Source organism: Charadrius vociferus, unplaced genomic scaffold (assembly GCF_000708025.1).
Source record: "Charadrius vociferus isolate BGI_N301 unplaced genomic scaffold, ASM70802v2 scaffold738, whole genome shotgun sequence".
Classification (NCBI taxonomy): domain Eukaryota; kingdom Metazoa; phylum Chordata; class Aves; order Charadriiformes; family Charadriidae; genus Charadrius; species Charadrius vociferus.
This window is the reverse complement of record NW_009649467.1, coordinates 140,161-162,926: the sequence shown is the minus strand read 5'-3', so window position 1 is coordinate 162,926 and position 22,766 is coordinate 140,161. Positions and strand designations below refer to the sequence as shown.

Below are 22,766 nucleotides of genomic sequence, written 5' to 3'. Positions count from 1 at the left end.
GGGGGAGCGATGGCAGAGCCGCCCGCAGCGCCGCGGGGAGCATCCCCTCGCACCCCCACTCCTCCCCGCCTTATGCCCGCTTCCGAAAGGACCTGGGGGGCGTTTCTGTGCTTTTTTGCGAGTCGGTTTTCAAACCTTCTTCCCGGCCTCAGTGCAGTCTTCCAGGCTGAACTTTTCCAAGTTCATGAGCTGTTTTTCTTATTTCTATGCTTATCTTCCGCTTTTTGAAGAGCGGCTTTTAAGCTTCTGCGAAGTGGAAGGAAATGGAGTCTAACCACGGCAGCTGGTTGGTTGGTTTTTTTTTTTTAAATTTGGTGTGGTTTCTTTTCTTCTTTTTTTTTTTTTTAAATCTCTTGTGAAAAGTGGTACGCAGGGTGCTGTCTTTAAATAGCGTCCACACCCCCGCATGCAAACATTTGTCTGTTTCGCTCACGGAGTTTCTTCACATCGGGCTTCCTCCTGTTAGTGTCGTTCTGCATTTTGCATTAAAACACTGTTGGGAGGGAGTGAGGGAGATTGTGCTGATTGTGGGGTTTTGTTTATAATTGGTTTCTGCAAGAACATCCAAGGTAGGCAGAGGATAGAGATGGCACATTAAAACAATATCCAAGCAAATCCACCACCCAAAGGCTTGTGGCCCAATGAAGGAAGCCGTTCTAGATTCGAAACTTTTCCATCAATGCTCACTTGCTGGAAATTGCCAGTATGTGAATATGCTGAAGGATAATGTTATTTTAAGTTAGAAAAAATAAAATCACATGCAAAGCCTGGAAGACATTCAAAACATCTTGAAACCCGTATTGATGAATAAATATTCTCATAAGGGTTTCTTTATGAAAATCTTTTTTATTCCTGCACGTTCTAGTTCTCCTAATGATCAGGTTAAGGTTTCAGTCTCTGCAATGGAAAGAACTAAAAGAGACTTTTAAAAATACAATGCTATTTTTCTTTTTTTATTTGGCACTACACGTCATATTCTTTGAGTATAGTAAGCGAAATTTTTGTCTATAATAATAATCTTTGTGTAAGTGTTAGATCTCAGCTGTGAAACTAGGACAAAGGTGTTAGTATCTTCCTTTCCTGTGCCTGGCTACAAAACTGCAAGAACAAACTCGGCAGCTTCGCAAGAGGGAGGAGGGCATAAAGATGAAGCTTTCACTGGAAATGCACCAGTGTCTCTGGGGTGGTATCCACTGCTCCTAGCTGCCTGGATGATCGCATCTGGGATCATAACACAGTAGAGAGACTGTATTTTGTTTGTTATACTGGGTAAAGGGAAATTGATAATTGTTAGTTTAATGAAGAGCTTATAGTATTCCATCAGGTCTCCTCGGGATTATTTAGGGTAAATGATTGTGTCTTATTTTAAGGTATACGTGGCTTGTCAGTCGATGCTTATTGTGCTTGTGGGAGCTGTGCCCGAGTATCGTATAGACCAAGGAATTCCGGTGAGCAGAGCTGAGCTTGCCAAGCATATCCATTTTGCGGCCAACTTCACGTCTATAGTGACTGAGGCAAGTACTTGCATCGCACCTAAACATTTCTTCTCCTCTTAGGACTTGTGCCACTAGTGCAGGATGTAAAAGTGCTTGTAAAAGCTAAGCAGGGCTTAGTGTAATGTTTTCGTTGTACTGTTAAAATTGTTGGAACCCACCCATCTGGCTTGCTTATTTTATTATTTTTAAATTTGAAAGTGTATGGCTAAATTATTAATTTAGATTTGTTAGCATAAATCTAATGCTTATTAATTTAGGTTAAACTTTTTCTATTACTTTGTTTTCAGTTTTCTTTACCTTCTGACATTTTTGGAAGTCGTTACTAATGAAAAATTTTAGCTCTGGAATTTAGGATAGGCTCCTCTTAATAATGTCCTAAATTTCTACCAAGAAGAGGTTCAATTTGTTGTGTCTGCACAATCTGCTGTGCTTGTAAGCTTTACCATGAGTTGTATTAGTTTCTCACAGAAGATTAAGATTTAAACTAGTACGAAAATGAAACTGCACCACATGTCTGGGTATTTTAGCGTGTGGTGAGAGTGGGAGATGGAAGAGATTGAGGTTTGCTGAGTGGGACAGAAGCTTGACCCTTCATCCTTGTGCCTTGTGAACTCCATGCAAAAGGCTGTGTTTGCTTTTTGCTAGTCCCTGGGCTATAATCACTCAGGCGAGCGTGAGTGACCTAAGTATTGCTGCCGGTGCCAGAAAAAGGACTGCGTGGGTGGCTTGGCTTGTAGTGTGAACTGTCAAGAGTTCTGCTGACTGAATTCTTGGAGCGGTTGTCAGTAAACTCATATAAGACAGGTTAGCACTTGGCGTAGCTGGTGCCAAATTTTTGCTTCCTTCCCATTATCCCAAATGTGACTGTGTAATGCTTATCTTGGAAAACTGTAGTGAGCATACATAAGAAAGAATGATGTAATATTGGATCATATCCTCTGTCAGAAACAGATTTTTTTGAATTGGCTTGTTTTCCAAGGTCACTCTTCAGTTTCAGACTCTCAGCAGGGTGCGTGATATGGGGTAGTGCTTAACTTACAATCATAAATCAGAAAATTTTAACTAGTACTGTGTGTTTAAATGTAGAAGTCAGTGTCTCTATTTCCAAAATACATAGTAATTCTCAAGACTCATTGAAATAAATTTATGTTTTCATTCATTTCAGTAACTTTAAGAATTTTTAAATTATATTGTTAATTGTCTTTTCATGGAATCTCTAAATGCTGGCCAACATCTTGGTGCATGCTAGTGGTCTCGTAACTAAATCAAACTGCCATGTGGATTTAAAGAGCTGAGAGGATGTCTGTTTTGGTGATAGCAAAATTGGCAACGTTTTTGTTGGCAAGCTACAGTTAATTTTGACAAATATTTAGCAAGTTCCTTTTGTGCAAAGAAAGTAGAATAATCTGGGAAGAACATAACTTAAAAGAATATGTCTATCAGGCTTGTTAAAATATGAGCATCTTCCTGGCATGCTAAGCAGCACAAGTAACAGTTTGCAGTCTTTTCTCTTACTCTAGCCTGAGAGAGGAAGCTGCTTTGGTAAACTTTATTTCCTTTATTTTGGTGGTGGAGCTTGAACTGTAAATATTTTCAGTTCTGTTCAAGTCTGGCAGGGGTACTGTTCTGCTCTGGAGTGCAACAAAACTTCAGAGCAGTTCTTTAGTTCTGCTTCAAGAATTAATCATTGCAATTAATTTTGGCGCAACTAAGACTTAGTAAATAATAGCTTAGGCTTGGTTCATGGAAAATACAGTTTTTAGAGTTGCTTCTTGGTCTGGCATCAACTTAGTCCCCTGCTTTAACTAGTGATGATGCTTAGGAAGGTAAGTTCAGCTATGTCTTACGTTTCTTGTGAAAATGGCCCTTTACCTTTCAGAAGTTGATTTTTTTTTTTATAACCATATCCAGGCGAAGCTGTTTTGTCTCTTGCATCAGCCCGAAATGCTCTGCAGACGAGAACTGGGAGTTTGAAATTGGTATGCTGTGGAGTGCTAGCATGGAGAAGGACTTATGCCAGCAGTGCTCTGTGCCTTGGAGAACACATGCTGTGATATTTTTATACTTGAAGTTTCCTGAGGATTCATGCCCAGGAATATTTCATTGTTGAAGACTCCTCAGAAAGTTAAGAAACCATAAGTGTTGTGGCTATGTATTAATCTGGTGTGATAGGATAGAATCTACTACACAGTGAGGTATCGTAGAAACCAGCTGCAAATGCTGCTGCACAGAAGTTCTACCTTCCTAGAGTATCTAAAAACCACCCAGAACTCTGGAGTGCTGGAACACTGGGTACATTGGACTAAATGCATCCTGTGAATGCATTAAATCTTGTCCTATTCCCGCAACCTCTGTCTTGCAGATTGCTCGATGGGTAGAGCACAGGTAACTGGTTGGTTACTGGGTGGGTGGAGCCGTGTCCTCTCTGTACTTTGCCACAATGTGAGTTCTGATTGAGTAAAAGCGTATGTTTCTTTAGATGGCTATAATTAAAAGATTTGGTAAATTCCTAATATTCTTTGGGGATCTGTATTAATTCAAGGCAGATGCTTCAGGGCTGAGGTCCTAGTATGTTGTATTGGATTTTGGTCATGGGCCTCTTCCCTTTTTTTTTTTTAAATCTTCTACTTTTTTTTTAAAAAAAAAAAGCAAATGGGGTTAGGATCCTTCTTCCTTTCTCCAAAGGGCATACTGCATATGATGATTAAAAAGACAGCATGATGCTCACCCACTTCTTTGTAAGTAAATTTGCCAGTAAATACACTGGGAATTATTTGAAATACTCAAATAATGATTAAATATTTCTTTGGGTAAAGTTTTTATTGAATTAGTTAATTTTTATTCCTTGAAAATCACTTAGGATTTTCTGATTGCCATTCTTTCCCACATTCATGATGTCAGTAATGTTTGTGTCATCTCAACAGTGTGTTTCTATGAGTGTTGATTCTCCTTGTTTGTAGCAGAGGGGCTGCACAAGCTCTCTGTGTACCTCACCCTGTCAGGAAATAGTGTCAGCTTCGTTCCGATTTGAACTCGCTGTCAGTTCATTTTCTTCTCTTTTGACTATTTTTGATTATGCTGTCTCAATTTAACTTTAGGCTGAGGTAGAAAGTACATTTTCTAAAGAAAACCCATCATTTGTTTCTAACTGTTGTTTGATTATAAATGCGTGTGCACAATAAGATACTAAAATATCAGTGAGTAGTCAATAAATAGTTCTTAGAGCTCTTATAAAACAAGGACATCTTTCCATAACCTCTTCCCCTTTCTCTTGGGGGAGAGAAAGTAGAGAGAGATGTCGGAGTCTTAGGGAGGAAAAGGTATCACTATTGTTGCCTTACCTATAAAACTTTGAACTAAATTTTAATTCTATATGAATCAGGAAGTAGGAAATAGCAAGGGAATACTCTTAATAGATTTTCTAACACTGTTGAGGAAGCTAGCAACTTGGTGTTACTACTTTTAACAATAAGATGATTCTTTTTTTTGACAGTGGTGCCTAATTGAGCAAGAAGCGTACAAAGTAAGCCTTGCATCATCCCTGTTTTTTGCTGGATTGCTTATTGGAAATATCACGTTTGGCCCTTTGTCAGATAAACTGGGCAGGAAACCAGTGTATATCTCAGGTAAGATTGTTAAAAGGTTTTTCTTAAGCATTCTACGTGGATAACATCATCTTTTTCTTTTCTGCCTGTGGGCCATCCTACCCAGCGGCTGTCCACGGGACACCTGCTCCATCAGTGAGATGGAGTCAATGATCTGTAAAAGTATCACACTCAGAGTAGAGCAGCACTAAAATGAGTTAGTATGAGTGTGCCGTGCAGCATAGCAGCCTCTGGAATATCAATGGGAGATGAAAAATAACCTGGTTTTGCTAAAACTGTCACTATTGGAGCACAGTATTCCACACATTGCCTAACCATATTGTTTCCAATATAAATAATTCGCTTTTTTTTTTGGAGGGGGCCGGGGAGAATGATTTACTTAAACATTTTTAGAGTGGGTTACTCATGTCCTGGTGTTTTGTTTTCCAGCTGCGTTTGCAGCCAAAGGGTTATTTTGTTTAGTGATAACATAGTCTCAAGAAAACACCATCTTTGGCATTGCAGACCTGAACTGTGTGGCTTGAAAATGATTGTAATTTTCATGTGGTGTGATTTCAGAAAGCCAAATGCGAGAGGTTAGAGACAAGTACTATAGACTACTCATTGCAGTCAGTAACTGGCTGTGGTCCTTGCCTTTCTTCTGAGTTCAAGCTGCGTAATGTAAGTGCTAATTACATTTTGTTCTCTCTCTACAGGTCTATTTTTTGATGTCGTTTTTGGGTATGTCACAGCCTTAGCTCCGAATTATGACATATTTGCAGTTTCACGTTTTTTTGTTGGAATTGTGAATGGTGGAATGGCTCTTGTGTCATTTGTCCTAACACAAGAATATGTAGGAAAATCATTTTGGTCATTTACAGGTGGGATTTGGGAATATTTAATCATTATTACTGTGCCACGTGTTGTTCTATCATTACCTTACATTTTATGTTTGTACCAAGTAAAGTCGGTTTGTAGCATGTGTGATGTGATTCATCCAAGTTCTGACTTCTGTGGGAGAAGTGCCTGAATAAGGAAGACGTGATTGGGTTTGATAAATAGCACAGAGGTTTTAAACCTGGTACATTGATTCCTAAAATTTCTCTGTACTGTGCATTACATCAAAAAAAAATCATGCATATTTTGGCAGATCCTGCCAACTTCTGGATGATGCTGTATGGTATCTTGGGAAGGTATTCTTGAAAGTGTTCTTTGAAGTTTCCCTGCACCACAAAATGACTTAGTGCCTGGATAGTGTCTTTTTCCATGGCTGGATGTGCTGATCATCCAGTATTTTTAAATGTCCTTTTTTGTATGCCTCTGCCAAGACTTAAAACAAATTTAACGCTTGCATGTCAATCTGTTGTAAAGCTGGAGTAGCTCAGCCTGTAAGGCCTTTTTGGTTAGTGCAACATGGGGAAAAACTTGGTCCAAATGCTGACTTGCCATGGTGGTGAGCACATTTCTCTCTCTCTCTCTCACTGCTTCAGTTACTTCATTCTACTATTTTTCTTATTTCTTCTCTAGACTCCTGGGGATGTATGAGACAGTTGTGGTTTAGTTACAGCTTTCTGCTTAATTTTTTTTAAGTACTGAATTTTCTTCTTCTCCTGGGTTCACTTTTTGACTCACGCCCTCTGTCTCTCCCGCCCCTCTTTCCCCTTTTCCCCGTTCTCTCTGCTCTTCCCAGCCTTTCCCCCTGCAGGGCCGGCCTGCTGATGGACCGAAGAGACAGTCCGTTTCCTGCCGCTTGTCGCTCTAGGTGCTTTGCTCTAGTTCTGCTCAGCTGTTGAGAAAGAGGTGCTGAACAACTGACCAGGGGCTGAAGGAGGGGGAGTTAGCAGTGTTAAGGAGGCTGTCCTCCTAGGTGGTGACCGTGAGCTGGGCTTTGCGGGCAATAGCTGATGGTTTCTGGGTTAGTACAAGATCTCCTGTCTCAGACTGCAGAGGGTTTGTTAGGCTTTTGGAGTTCAGGTTGACCCCTTATTTTTAACATTTTCATTTATGCTTGTTCATCAGAAGTCTGCTATAATAAACCTCTGGCTTGCAGCTGGTTTTGTACTGAACTCAATCCTTGCATACTTTTATAACTAACTTCCAATTTCTGTTCCCGCCTGCCACCTATATTCCAGATTACCTTAATAGACTGAAATAACTTGCTCACTCTCGACACTTCCCCTTCCTGTCCTCAGGTTTTCTCTTTAGTCTGTAGGTTCCTGTTCATTTCTTGCTCTCTGCTATGTACCGTCCTTTATTTTTGAAAGGGGAAACAAAACCCCAACCTGCCCCCTACATTATACGAAGCTATTACTCTTCATTGGGATTGCATAATATACTTAAGCCAGCTGGTTCACAAGTGCCATAAAGATACCTCATAAAACTGCTAGTTTATTTAGGTATATCATGGGCTAGGAATGTAAGGCTTCTGCTTCAGAACTTCATTTTCTTTTGCCGATGGTTTCTGTAGTCACCATTTTAACCGTGTCTTTTCAGGTTCGTTAACTAACTTGACGTTTGCAGTTGGCATTGCTGTTTATGCTTTGCTGGGTTACTGTGTAAGAGAATGGCGCTACCTTGCCTTGGTATCGAATACTCCAGGAGTCATCTTCCTCCTTCTTTCTTTGTAAGTGGTTCATGTGTGTTATAACGATAAGAAAACATATGCAGCAATTTAACAGTTACTTTTTCTTGTCATCATTCAAGAGAGTGGTATAAACAAAGATGATACTTCTCTGTGGTTTTGTGAACCAAACGAGAGTAATCATATTGTGAAGGAAGAAGTGGTTTTAAATGAAGCAGAAGGGCAGAAGAGAAGTTTGTGTTCCTGCATGCTGTTACAGTTGTGGTGGCCAGTGTTGCAAAGAGCAGCTGTGTGCCAGCTGTCCAATAAAACCTAATTACAAATCTGCTTGGGGAAGGGAAGGCCTGCCAGAGGCTGCGAGCATCAGCCAGGAACACTGCCTTCTGCCAAGGAAGGGCTTCAGCGCTTGAAGTTTTGGAAGTGATCCTAGAGGGATATTAGAGTTTCTTTTCATGAGACACATGCGTGCAAAGGGAAATAAGCGAGAGTACTTGGAATGGCCTTTTTAGCATGATACGCTATGTATCTGCTTGCTTTTGAGGTCACTTGTGTCTGTTCTAGCACTGTTGTGCTTGGATGCTCCTAATTTAGAACTCCTACATGGATATTATCATAAAAATGATTATGAAATACGTCAGTATTAAGGGAATTAAAAGTGCTGGCTTTGTCTGGCCTGTGTTGTTAAAAAATATTCTTTTACCATATCAAGTAATACATACACTTTGTATACTCCTGATTGATAGTTGAAGCTGTAGAAGAAATCAAAGCATTAGTGTAGTAGGATGTCTACACATTAGTACAGGGACTGTGTAGCATACAGCATAGATAAAAAACAAAATCCTTTTACTTCAATTTTTTTATATTTCAATTACTTTTTAGATAGATCTGCTCTTGAAATTAAATTCTGCTGAAGAATATGCCAAAAAGCCGCCCTCTTCCTGTAGTCAAGGGAAGCAAAGCCTCTGGGCCTAGAAAAGAAGTTCTGCGTAATATATTTTCCTTTATGGTGTTCTGTTTCTGATGGAAATAGAATTACTTCCCCCAAATACTAAAAATACTGGGATCCTCTGAAGTAATGAAAGTTTTGTTTGGTTGTAGGATGTGTATCTCCATTAGGAGTACTAGAGAAAGTAAAGGTTCAGTTAAAAATATTACATTCCTTATTTTATGGCTTGTACAAAAGCAGCAGCACATTATACAACCTGAAAAAAAACAGGAATCATGAACTGAGGTTGTGATAAGCATGGATATTCTGATAATACTTGGGAATAAGAGATTTTAAACTTATGTGGGCAGTGATGAACTAGTACTGGAGCCCGATAGGTAATTCCCCAGTAGTGTTTATTTTCTCTTCTCTCCACTCCAACTCAGAGCCCTTCTCATAATCATAGACTCATAGAATGGTTTAGGTTGGAAGGGACCTTGAAGATCATCTAGTTCCAACCCCCCTGCCATGGGCAGGGACACCTCCCACTAGACCAGGTTGCTCAAAGCCCCATCCAGCCTGGCCTTCAACACCTCCAGGGATGGGGCAGCCACAGCTTCTCTGGGCAACCTGGGCTGCTGTGAAAACAAAGTTTTGTCCAGGCTGTTCAGACAATTTGGATGTGAGATGCTTCCTGGATAGTGGTAGTGTAGCATTTCCTAAGAAGTCTGTTCAGCAGAAGTCAAGATTAAGATTTAAACTCCACTAACATGGCGGAGTGCTTTGCCGAGCATCTCCAAGAAACCTTCTGTAAGGTTAACTGTAGTATTACCAGAGTACATGGAATTTAATATGCAGAACGGTACTAATAGAGTGTTTTTCTCTGAATTTTGTATTGCTGCTTCTTAAGTATTGATTTACAAAACGGAAAGACTGACTTCAGTGCTGTGTTCATAGGAATGAACTTGTCATTGTTGATTTTCTCTTCTCTCCTGTTAGTATGCTCCCAGAATCACCACGATGGCTGTATTCCCAAGGGAAAACAGCAGAAGCTGAAGATGTGTTGCAATATATTGCCCTTGGTAATGGAAAAGAGAGATTAAACCTAAAATTAAAACCAAGCGCAGGAACTTTGAGAAAGGATGAATCGTCACCTGGTATCCTAAACTTAGTAAAACACCCCGTCCTTCGGTGGCGAACTGTCATACTGATGTACATCTGGTATGTAATAACAAAATGCTGAGATGCTGTGAGTCAGACATGAGGAAACAATTAAGATTTTCATCTTTTTTTTTTAAAAAAAGTTCTGTCCTCAAACCAAATCATAAATTCGTCAGTTGATGGCAATCTAAAATGGTGTGTTGTTAAGTTGATGTTTCATTATTACTGCTGTTGCGTTTTATTTTTGGTGTGTTACTTAGAAACCATTTCAAAACCTACTAAGAAATAATCTGGTGAGAACACAATATTTACATTGAGCGAAATGAGAAGCTGAAGCAGAAATTACTGAGAGGATGTGTATTTGAGCCAATCTTAGGAAGAAAAGGGCTACATGGATTAGACAACTGCAGAGATCTAGAGTAAGAATAAGCGGTAAGAGCCTAAAAGCATGTTACTTAAGTTCAGTGGAGGAATACTGTTCGCAAGATAAAATACAGATAGCACAAACTTTTATTAGGTGCTGTCTTGAAAAGTGGTACAACTTGGGGGGGGAACCAAACACCCCGAAGCGCAAGAGGATGTAACATAATATATTAGCAATAAATGGCAGTGCAGAGGGAACCCCTGGAGTGGGGAGAGGGTTGGGTTGGTTGTTGCAGCAGCAGCTGTTGCAAATTGGCGTGAGCTAAAATGTGTTGGATGAACAGCTCTTTTCCAAAATGCCAAAAACAAGTTTTACCTTTAAAGTTCAACATCATTTGAGATGATTGCCAAGATGTAGATGAGAAAAATCAGTAGTTTGTGTGGGGTAAGCAGAGATGTGTAGGACGTGGGAGAAGCAGCAGGAACATCTTTGCTAAGTAGGACCTTTCCAGAAGCATCTTAGACTCTTAAGTTGCCGGTAGGTAAATATTAGTAATTATGGTGATCACAAATTACAGAAAGGCATTCTTACCTTCTGGAAGAAGAGGTCGCAGCACTGTTTTTTCTGTCTTAAACCCTGTTCAGATACAGCACACGGACCTGTTGGAGTGGAGTCACAGCGGTTGCCACCCAGCTCCTTGTGCTGTCCAACCCAGTGTCGATTTTTTTGTGGGCTGGAGATGTGGGGGCTTAGTCTTTCCAAGGACAGTGACGATAGGTTTGTTGGGGAAGCCTTCCCCAGGTTTAGGACGACATGCTGTGTTAAGCAAGGGATGTACATAGAATTTTCTTTCACAGGATTGTTTTTTGACAGTTGAGCATCAGCTGCTTCCAGTTAAGCTTATTAGATTTGCTAAATAACCTAGGAAAAAAACCAAGCTAATAGAAAATCCTGAAAGTTGTGCTGGGCATATATATATGAGCACTTCTTTTCTTTCAAGAAGTGATTTTGTTTAATTAAATAGGAACTACTCTTCCCCCTTTTTGGGAGGGAAATAAGAGTTATCTTCCTAGCATGTAACTCAATATAGCTTATCCATAACTTGGAATAATTTACCTTTTAAATACCTTCTTAGCCCCAAAGAGTAGTTATGTTAGTAATAAAACTTTTATTGTTATTTTTAGGTATGTCTGCAGCTTTGTGTACTATGGACTAACTTTAAATGCTGGTGAATTAAGAGGAAATCTGTATTTAAATGTGGCTCTTTCTGGTCTTGTAGAAGTTCCAGCATTTCCTCTCTGCATGTTTTTTATTGAGAAGTCCTGGTAAGAAAAACTTAATTCCTAGTTTTCTGCATATAGTTGTAGATAGCCTAGAAAAATGTTAACATTTTTCCCTCAGTAAAATACTTCACTGTTTTTCTAAAAACTGTTGATTCTGTGGGGATTTACTCCACTGCAGGGATTTCTGCAGTTAATATAGAAATGGGATTCCAATTTTCTACTTCTTCTCTTCTTAAATTTTGTTCATCTTTTGAATTACTCAAGAGATGAGCTTTTCAATGATTAATTCTGTGGGGATTTACTCCACTGCAGGGGTTTCTGCAGTTAATATAGAAATGGGACTCCAATTTTCTACTTCTCTTCTTAAATTTTGTTCATCTTTTGAATTACTCAACAGATGAGCTTTTCAATGATTAATGTTATTTTAAAAAGTTTGGTCTTTATGGAAAAAAAAGTGAGTAGCTTAGTTAAGTATCTGTAGCTTACATATATCTCCTGAATATTGTAGTCAGAATGACTTGTTTTTGTACTGCCTACCAACTGCAGTTGAAAGCAGTTCTCAGCATTGTTCACTTTTACTTAAACTCTGTGATGAGAACTGTGAAATAAGGACAGTTCAATTTTTGTTAAGGCATGAGTGATCAATGTCTCTGTATTTTCATATTCTTCAGTGTATTTGGAGGCCATCCTTTATTTGGGTACGCGTTTCCAAAGGCCAAACAGTCTGGCAACCCAGAGCTACTCAGGGTCTCATGTAACTTTCAGTTTTGAGTATCTTTTGTAATGATGCTTTTGGTCTCACTGAGGTCAGTGGCAAAAATCCCATTTTCTTCAGTCAGGTGAACTCACCTTTTTGGGGTTTTTGGGCCGTAAAAAGCTGTCAGCTTGGTCAAGCCAAAATGCAAAACATCCAGTCAACCTTCACCTCAAGCCCAAGATGCTGGAGCCAAGGACATGCATTTAAACTACAAACTGCACAAATCCTTTTCTAGGTTTTTTTGTTGTTGTAATTTGTCAAACTAATTGTAAATTTCAAGCTTTTGGCTTTCTGAAGTAAAGATATGTGTAGTGCTTAATGCAAAACAGAATGTGACAAGCCAGCTGCTGTGTTTTTGTTTAGTTTTAGCGAGCAGTATCCTCAAAGTATAGCTTTTTTGTTGTGAAAATATTTAGAAGATTTAAACAAAGTATTTTATGTTTGTTATAGACAAACTGTGTGTCTACTAGTATGGGGCAGTAGTTAGAAATAGCTGTGAGACTTCATGAAGTAACAAGAATGTATTGTATTTCTATGTGCCTGCAAACCTACTAAGAATATCTTTATTTGTGGTCCTTTGCAAACAGTTATGAAATATTTAAATAAGGCAGATGTAGAAATGGGCTGGTGATTTTCTATCCTGTCATCTTCTTCTTTATTTTAAAACACTAGGCAGCAGACATAGCCTCTGCTTATTTCTATGTGTATACTATTAGACAGAAAAGCATACAAAGTAGTTTTACTGTGTGTCCTAAGTGCATGGATTTATGCAAAGCTGTAAAAGAGAAATACAGATTAGGAAGCATTAGAATTACACTTTCTTGACCAATGTGAATTTGATCTCTGTGTGTGTGTTCTGCAATATCCTTTTGGAGACAGAGCCCATTGCCTTGCTCAGTACAGAGAAGAAAAAAGTCAGAGTTCTTGTTGCTGAAAGGTGGGTCCTTCTCAAGGCTACAAATTCAATAGCTTAAAAATCAAAACTTGCCTAGAAATAAGAAAGTTGTTGTGGGAGGGCTTCAGTACACAGAACTAGGAAAATAATGTAAGATTTGAAACACTTACCAAGGTACAGTAGATTTGTAAATGTTGTTCATACTGCTGGGTACTACAGTTGGTGTTTTGCAGACAAATTCAAAAAATACTGAAAGATGTTGTTTCCATCTTTATCTGGGTGCTCTTTTCCTTCTAGGTCTGGAAGACGTAAAACTATGACATGTTTTCTGATATTTGCAGGATTTGCCTGTATATTTACTATGTTTTTACCAACAGATGCTGGTAAGTATGTACTGCTGCTAAAGTAGATAGTTGTTAATTCAGATAAAAGCTGACAAAAGCTTCATGAGTATTTTGTGTCTGAGTATATCGGGGCCTAAAGCCCTATCCATTTATACCTCTCTCTGTCTCTTCTTTCGGCACTGGTCTGGGAGCCAGGCTCTTGTCTATATTGCTTTTAACATCTTGCAAGCATAATTTGACCCTGTTAATTGACTAAGTTTGTCTGACTGCAGCCCCTTGGCTCTTTGAAGGTCAGGCCAATCACCTTCTGTCTCAAATACTGACACTGCATTCATTTATCACTATTAAGCAGTTTACGTTAAAATAGTGCATTTGATAGCCAGAGTGCACTGTAATATTAGTTGGACTGGATCTTGACAGTGTGAGATGCCCAGCTTAATCTTACATTTGTTTTGGTGGCATTTAATATTTACAGAAGTAGGAACTGAGATTTTCCTGAATTAGAAGCTTAATTCACCATTAAAAACCTCAAACCCTAAAAAGCTTTTTTTAAAAAAAACAAAAAAATTTTGTACTTGAAGATTAGAAATGGAAGTGAGAGTTGCAATATGGAAGCCATAGGGATGGCAAGAAGGTTGCTGCCTTTCTGTCTCGTGCTGTGTGTTGCTGCACTATGCAGCTGTGAGGATGGTTCATGGTAACAGTGGAGTATCATCAGGTATATTTCTCATCTCAAAAGATGTGGGTTTTTTTCCTAACATTGTCAATGACATCCATATATGTTAGGTTTTATATTTTCACTTTTCTTTCCATTTCAAGTACAGTTTTTCTGTACTAAACTTGATTTTAGCTACTGAAAACTTATGTCTATATGACACTAACAAATAGAAGTGGCAGCGCCCTGCCTGTAATTTTCATAATATTGCTTTAGTAGAATGCTTTAGTCTTAACAGTGGTTTGACTGAGGAGCACCGGGGATGTGATCGCAAGGTAGCCTTGTGTTTATCCTTACCAGTTATAAATGCTGTCTAGTGTCCAATTCAAATTGATCTCAGAAGAGTCTCAGGAAGAAAACCAGACAGAGATAAAATATACCATTATCCAATTTGCCATGCTTGTGTTAATGCAGTTCCTCGGACATTTTGTTGCTCCTTTTATTGAGACAGTTTCTTCCTTTGTTCCAACAAGTTTGGTTTTTGTGCTCCTTTTTATATATTTTAAACCAAAATGAAGGAAAAGCAGCAGTGACTAATCAGGATAGGGTAATAATTCCTGAAGAGTTGCTAAGTTTCAGGAAATCTTCTGCCTTTTCCAGTTGACTTGGCTTTAACCCCCTTAAAATGTCTTACTTTCCACTGGCGTAAGAGTAAAGCTGGTTCTTGGCCCAGAGTGATCTGTGTCAGTTAAATACAAAGAAATTCAGCTCCAAGCATGATGAAGATGAGTCACTTTGGATGAAATGAGGATTGTTGCATCTCTAGTCTGACCCTCCTGTTACTAAGGAGAACACTTATTACATTTGTCTAAGTCCGTGTTCCTCTCAGTGGTTGAATTTATTACAAGGGATTTAAGATTTTAATGAGAGATTGGGCACTCGCCTCTCCTGTCTGTAACCTTCGCTCCATGTCTAAATAACTGTGCTAACTTGTGAATGAGATTCTGATCCAAGTAATTTCCCCTGTGGAATAAGCCAAGAACATTTCTGTTATTAAAGATGTGTACTGAACTTGAATAAAAAGCTCTCAATGGTTAAGTAAAAACTGATATACCCCTCAGCTCCCTCTTCCCTTATCACTTAGAACTCATCAATTTGTGTGTGTATCGGATTGGAAGAGGGTGCGGGAGAGTGTCAGCAGAGGGGGAATGGAGTTGTAATATTCTTTTCTTTCAAAAGCTGCTTTAAAGCACGAAGACATCTTCTCCATTTTGTGTATGCTTTATACTATAGCAAGCAAAGGAGACTTCTAGTCTAGGGGTAACTAGATTTTAACTTTCATTTAGATTTATCTGCTTCTGCTGAACACATAATAACATCTTGTGACTTTCATCAATGTGCTTTCCACTGAAGAGGGAAAGAAAATTTGCAGTTCTTTAAATCAATTTTTGTCTCAGCTTTTGTTAATATTGGGTATTTCCTTTTGTGTTGAGAACTGCCCTTTTCTTGGTGGATTTTTTTTTTTTCTGAAGTAAATATGAAGACTCCTTTAGTTTAGTGGAAGTACTGCTTAAGTGAACTCTTACTCATGAAGATGACAGACAGAGGGTGTCTACGTAATGGCACTGCAAATGAGACTACTGATGGCATCAAAACTTAATCACGGAGTAACTCCCGTTCTAGAAGGTCTTAAATGTGAGCCCCATTTGTTACCATTTTCCCCCATTTTACTTCTCTAAATTCCAAAGATCAATTAATGGAAGACTATTTCTTATCAATAAAACTCAAATGCCTGAATTTAGTAAGAACTTACAACTTTGCCTTTTACCAAAGTTAGAAAGAGTTGCTCTGACTGTACTGTTTCACGCAGAATTGTGTGCATGCCACTGCTACTGGATGTTCAGGTCAAAGGGTGTTAGACAAAATATAATAGAAGTGTTAACGGTGCTGCGTGGACGTGCTTGGCTGGACCTAGCAAGTGACCTATAAATGGTCACCAGAATCCCTATAGGAGAAAGCACATTTCTACTTAATGGCATTACGCTTTATAGATGTAAAGAAAATAATGGGCTGTTCTCCAAGAACTGCTAAAAATATGTTCCGAGACTGTGAGGAAAACGTAATGACTATGTCTGGGCTGACTTACATGAGACAGCTGATGTGCAGTGAATTTCCAGTGTGCTTTTAATCCCTCAGCAATTCCCTACATGGCCAGCCTTCAGCCTCCCCTGAGGGAGGGAACCTGGAGAAGAGGGTGCACTTGAAATTCACTCCGGAGCTTCTAAGTGCTAATTTCTGTCTAGACAGACTCTTTCTTCTGTTTTGATAGTACACCAAAACTTCCCAAGTGCGCTAATGCTACATTTCTAATAAATGGATATGCAGTGTGCAGTTGAAGTCTCCCTGGGAGAGAAACAGCAAGTTTTGAAACACATGAGAATTACAAATCTCTGATGTGATGAAGAATTGCTTCATGTTTGGTTGATGGAAGAAAAGGGATGTCCCAGCTTTCTGATGGCAGCCAGCAGGGCTCTGATGACCAGGTTCACACCTTTGCATCTGGCAACTGTATGTAATATTCCAGTTGTTACTGAGAAAAAGGAGAACTTGGATGAAAATGTTGCATCTGTTTTGCATGAATTACAGAAATAACTGCAAAAATACATCATGCTTAATGAAAATAAATCAAATTTCTGGATTTCAGATTACGTACAAATTAATGTCTGCTTCAGCTGGAATAGAATCTGATTTCATCAGATGAATAGAACTGAAAATATTCAAGGGCAAAATGAAAAGTATTTGAGAAGCAATTAGACTTTCCTGTTACTTAATCAACATCATTTGATCCAAACCAAAACATGCTCAACTCGGTGCTGAGGAAGAGAACCTGAAATACAGCTAATCGTAACATTCGGGTTTTTTTTTATGCTTAAAGTATATTAAATGTTCTTTTTAATAAAACAGATGGTGCAAACATAACCGTAACCAAAATCAGGATAACGAAAGTCAGGTTTCTTTTGTACTCTAAAGGTGCACACTTCAGTTTCGCCAGCTAAACTCTGTCTAAACAGTGGGCTGCATTAGCATTTGTTCTTTTCAATTACAAAGCTGTTGCATTTTAAGTCTTGAGAGGATGTCCTTAGGGAGCAAATAAACTGTTGAGGTGAATTAAGTTTTACGGTTTTAATCTAATAAATTAGTCCAGGAGGCTGCGCTGTCTGTTTGTGCCTGTCAAAAACGCCGTTACCTGGTAAGTTATTCTGACTGCAGAGCTGGAAGTGTTAGCCCCTTCTGTTTAGAGCTGTGATAGCTTAATACTCTTCCAAATAAATGGGTCAGATTTTCTTGGTCCTAAATACAATTTTATGGATCTGTTATTATGCTAGCTCTTAAAGTGGTTGAGAAGAACAGAGATACTGTTTTTGTGCTTGTAGTTGAAAAACGTATGGCTGAAACATTGGTTTTGTGTGACAGTCTCTTTAAGAGGACTGGATGTTTCCAACATTGTGTGCAAAAGAGTAAGAAAACAGACTATTTATGCTTACAACTTGTTTTCCCTTTCCTGAAAGGTCTGTTCCTCAGTCCCACTTCGTTTGCTTTGTGTGGAAAAATGATGGTCAGCGCTGCTTTCAACATCCTGTATATTTATACGTCTGAACTATACCCAACAGTACTGAGGTAATTTAACAGAGCTTCTGGGTAAATCAAAATGCTTTTCATGCACAGCGATACTGATTGCTGGTGTGCTTTAATATTTACCTAATTATTTTTAACTGAAATGTCAATGTGAATTCTCTCTGTAATTAAGGCAGCTTGCTGGGGCTTGAAAGGGCTTCTCCTATTAGTTATACGTTTTGCACCAATGCACTTTCCCGGGCTGTTTGTGGTGAGTTTCTCTAGGTCTGAATCCAGAATAAAAAATATGAAAAGCAGCTGCTTACCCTGCAATGCTAGGTGCTGTATGTCTCATTTCTACTGTTGATTTTTGGGGAGTAAAATTATAGGGTGCAAACTCAAATGTAATGATGTAATGGAAGTGTACTCTAACTTGATCGTAAATATAGACTATGCAGTAAGGACAATTTGCAGTCCTTCTGTATACTTATATCACCCATATGACTATGTTTGGTGGCCTGCTGAAAAACAAGTGCTTTTCTATATCTCTGTTACTTCAGTAAATATTCATAATGCAACTCATTTTAATAGTTTAACTTAGGGTAACTTGCTCTACACCATTTAATTCATGAAGAAGTGAGCTAAAACCTTAGTTTATTTTTCATAGTTCTCACCAACTTGTTGTGCGGTTACTTACTCCCCTGTTGTCCCAAGCCAAACCTGAGATAGGAAAATATAATACCACGCTGTCTTGTTCTCGCCTCCATCTTGGTTCCACGTGATTTTCTGAAGGGTATGTGGTCAGAATTTGATCCACATTGCACTAGTTGCTCAAGAATAGCAGCTACAAAGCTACTGCAAAAATGGAGCCCTCTTTAGAGAGAGCAGGAAAGTTGAAGGCTGATGTGCAGTAGGAAGGCGTCTCAGCTGGTAGTAGATGTGTCCTGTGGCACCATAGAGGTAGTTAGGGTGGTGACATAAATCACTTTGTTCCAGGACACTGAGGGCTTCTGGGAGGGGGTGGACAAAAGTGAGTGACTCCTTGGATTGGCTTTTTTTTTTCTTTTGAGGTTCACAAATTACCATATGTTATGGAGGCATAAAACCTGGTCTGTGAATGCGGGTTTTGCCATAAAACTTGTGAGGATGGAGGTGGATTGACTGTTTCTAGATACTAAGCTTGTGGTTCTTGGCACAGGTTTAGGTTTAAGATGCAAGTCCCAAGCACGCTGACTGAAACTAGATGTGAGGCTTTGTTTACATCTCTGTCCAAACTTTTGTATTGTTTAAGGCCTCTCTTTTTTTTTCTTTTACAGTGGGTGGTTTTTGACTTTTTGTTTTTCCTGCCTCCTCTGCTTTTCTGAAGTTGACAATCAAGAAAAATCTGAAAATGTTTTCATTTCTGAGCTTTTACTTGTTTTACTGTGTTTTCACGTCACGCTGTCTTCCTAAATCCCACTGATGTTCAGTGCCAAGTATGTGGCAGCTCATACCTAGCAGGAATTACAGTAGTGTCTCTGTGTGTTTGAAACCAAGTGTTTGTGATTAGGAAGAATTAAAAAATAAACAATAAAAAAAAGTGAGGTGCTACTTCATTTGAGTCTACACTAATATTCTGGCAAAAAAGTGACTTTATATGTCAAAGATACAGACCGCCAGTGGAGAAAACACAGGAATAAAGACAGTTTAAAAAATTTAGCAACTTTATTAGACCACTCATGTTCATTAATCTGGCAAACTGTTATGTTAAATCACATGAAAATTCCTCACGTGGAAATTCATACATTTAAAAATGTCTATCTCTGGTGCTTTAATTGCAAATACAGTCTGTGCAAGAAAAGCAGTGATGGGCAAGTGTTTAAAGCAAACCATCAGCACCATCTGGTGGTCTTTGCAAAGCTTTGCAGTGATGCTGGCATTGTTCTGGCAGCGGAGAGGAGGTGGAATCAACTTTTTTTTCCAGTTTGTTTTGAAGAAAAATTAAATGTCTTCAGTATTAATGCTTCTTATTGAAACCTATTTATTACTTTAAGCATGAGGATTGTTATGCTTTTTTTTTTTAAGTTAACTGGTATATGGAGTAATGACACATACACCTCATGTTGGAAATGGAGAGGTGCTGCAAGCTGGAGAGTGTGTACGTGCTTTGGGCTTTTTTCCTTTCTGATGTGTCTTTAAAATACCTGCTAGGGAATAAAAAAGTTAAAAATAGGAAACATCACTTCTGTTGTGTTTTGGACAAAAGGGAAAGTTGTCTTTGGGAACAAAATGTAATCATAGCTCTAGTAATATAGACATAAAAATAATCTCATGGGTTTTTTATGGGAAAATGGTTGCAAAATGATGACATCCTTGTGTGTGATGGGTGGAATCAGACTAACTGGCTTGAGCAAGCCCGGGGCTGATGTGATTACGCTGGTTGTAGAGCTGTTTTGGCGGGCATGAGCTCAGCGCTGTGCTCGGTGGGATGGTAGGAGCACCTGCAGTTAGTCAGGTTTAGCAGGTCTTCTAGTGAGTGTGGTAAAACCAGGGCAGTAAGGTTAAACAGGCAGTGGGCAGTCAGCTATCAGCAGTGCAGCCCCTCAAGAATACTTACTAATAGTAGTAACTTGGGCAATAACATGGTTTTCCTCTTGGATACCATGACACTGTTCCACATGACGTAAACCTAAAGATAACAAAGCTTTTTAACAACTGCTTTCATTTTGCATTTGAATTGAAATGATGCAATTTGCATTTAGGAGCACCTTTTGCCCTACTCCCTCTCAGCAGGAGAAAAGCAGCCAGCAAACCTCTGGGTGTGGACAGGCGTCGGGTCTGGGGAGGATGCTTCGAAAGGAATGGTTCACACAGGGGCTGGTGTCTCTCATCTGTTCAGGTGTTTTGATGACAAGGGGAGGTGCTTTGCCTTGTCTTGTGGGCTTTGGGTTGATGTTGCCTCAATGTGAGGAAGCATGGGTTGCTATTTTCCTTTTCCCAAGAGTACCCGATGAGAGAAAAGGTTGCTTTGTCAGTTTATTTTTACACCAGAGTCACAGGCTTCTCATCAGCTCCTTCTATTATCTGTTTCCCTTAACCTGTGCAAAGGGCCATTAGGAAAGGACGTGCAGGTGGGTGGGTTTGGTATACTAGTGACCTGTGTCACCTCTCTGGTTGTCATCTTTAATCCTGTCACGGTCTTCCTTTTTTTGGGAGGAGGAAAAGGAAATGGGGTGAGCGGGAGCAGCTCAGCTCAGTGGCTGACTGAGGATGATGATGAATGAGAGGAAGCAATGGAGAGACGTAGGGAGAACAGCCACCATAAGTCGGCTCTTGCTGTCTCATGGATGACTGGTACCAATGTCAGTCTCTGAAGCGGCTGTTAAATACTCTATTTAGGAGTGATATAGAGATGGAGGATTTCTGCATTTGATCGGGAAATGAAAGACTTAGAGGATTTTTGTAACTTTCTTTGAAGAGGATCCTACTGTTCTAACCTGTGCTTTGATTATCACAGTCTAGATGAGTTTGTTTTAAACCTGCCTGAAAATTGAAGGGAGCGCAGAATTCAGCAGCCCCTCTAGTGACACATCTGGCCAGATGGTTTCAAGCTCCATGCTGACAAATAGTTATTTTCTGTTTGGAGGTAAGCACTGACTTTTTTCTGTGCAACCTGAGGTGGCAGAAGAGCGGCTGCTGCCGAGGACCTGAGCTGGAGATAGCATTCAGGGTCTCCTATCTGAAGATACTGCCAAATTTTGGAATCATTCCCCATCCAGCACAGGGATGGCCAATTAAATTGCCCTGTATGGCAGGTTGGAAAACCTTTCTCTTCGTTCAAACTTTTGTGAAGGATTGCACAACAGGGTGGTTTTGCTAGGGCTTGAAAGGGTGTGATTTATCTTGTCAGCACCTACTTATAGAAAAATCTTCAGTGTGACTGCTGGATTTTTTTTTTTTCTTAAATGAAGACTACTGATAACTTAAGTATAAGTTGATTCTGACAGTGCCACCACATTTTCATGCGTGATTCAGTTGCGTATTCTGAAACCACAAATCTTTCATCCTTTGTTTGAAACAGAAACGCTGGCTTGGGTGTCTGTTCCATGTCTTGCAGATTTGGGGGCATTTTGGCTCCATTTGTGCCATCTATGGTAAGATTATTTTCTACTTTTTATGTAAGTCAGATTTATTAAATTCTCTCAGTAGCACTTTGCTTTTGGTACCACGTATGCCTATATTCCTTGGAAAAAAAAGTCCTTATGAAAAATTAAAAAACATTCACTCAATTTCAAGAATTAATGAATAAGACTTTTAAAAATACCTCCTATTTTATCCATTGGGGAAATAATCTAATGTTCTGTGTTGTGTTAATATTTCATCTGTTAGTGAAATTGTTGTCATATAATGCATTTGCTACTGTTGAGGCTCACTCAGTTTTTAGGCACATAAATAAAGCTTTCCTATGAAGCTGTTTCTATGAAATGATGTTTATTTGGTTCCTTTGTTCTACCAGTATATGGATAAGTGCACAGATTGCTGGAGTGAAAAGTTGTAGCCTTTTGGTTTTGACTCCAGTTCATATGGTTTGTATATTTTAAGATCAGGAAACAATGTTTGGTGTTTACTATGGATTTTTAATTTTAGAAATCTCTTAGTCCTTCTGTACCATTCGTGGTGTTTGGAATCAGTGGACTGTCAGCAGGATTCCTGACTCTGCTTCTGCCAGAAACACTAAATAAGCCAATTGCTGAGAGCATTGAAGATCTCCAGAGTCCCAAATACCAAGTGCTTAAAGATGAAGAGGCAGAGTAATTAATTTTTTTTTGCTTAATTTTCGCCTTTATCTTATGCAAGCCATGATTTAGTGCATATTGCTTAGATTGTGCATGATGGAACGTGTACATGAAGCTTTTAAAGCCATCTTTCTGTTGCATTCAGTGGAGATTAAATGTACTCTTTGGCTCTTAAAGACAAAAAGGCTAATAACTTTCACCTTGTATGTATTAAATTCTATGTAAATTAATGCTATTTTGTTTTCTTAAAACAAATTTTAGAAAGGCAGTAATAATCGGGGACAAAACATTCAGCAGCATTCCTGTGCTTCTACAGGAAAACAACTAGGCA

The 22,766-nt window shown here is 39.1% G+C and overlaps 1 protein-coding gene across 1 annotated transcript; it reads left to right on the top strand.

The window, feature by feature from the left end:
• The first annotated feature begins 1,349 nt into the window (after positions 1-1,349).
• LOC104290689 (solute carrier family 22 member 15-like) lies at positions 1,350-22,454 on the top strand. The gene is made up of 10 exons (XM_009889817.1): positions 1,350-1,514; positions 4,990-5,122; positions 5,797-5,961; positions 7,574-7,703; positions 9,586-9,807; positions 11,296-11,436; positions 13,344-13,429; positions 17,615-17,723; positions 21,721-21,793; positions 22,287-22,454. Exons 1-10 carry the CDS (start codon positions 1,350-1,352, stop codon positions 22,452-22,454), a joined length of 1,392 nt encoding a protein of 463 aa, XP_009888119.1.
• The last annotated feature ends 312 nt before the right edge of the window (positions 22,455-22,766 follow it).

Coding starts and splice junctions, on each gene's coding strand:
- LOC104290689 (XM_009889817.1), top strand. CDS start 1,350: ATGATTGTGTCTTATTTTAAGGTATACGTGGCTTGTCAGTCGATGCTT. Junction 5,962..7,573: donor ATCATTTTGGTCATTTACAG/GTGGGATTTGGG, acceptor GTGTCTTTTCAG/GTTCGTTAACTAACTTGACG. Junction 11,437..13,343: donor TTTTTTATTGAGAAGTCCTG/GTAAGAAAAACT, acceptor TTTTCCTTCTAG/GTCTGGAAGACGTAAAACTA.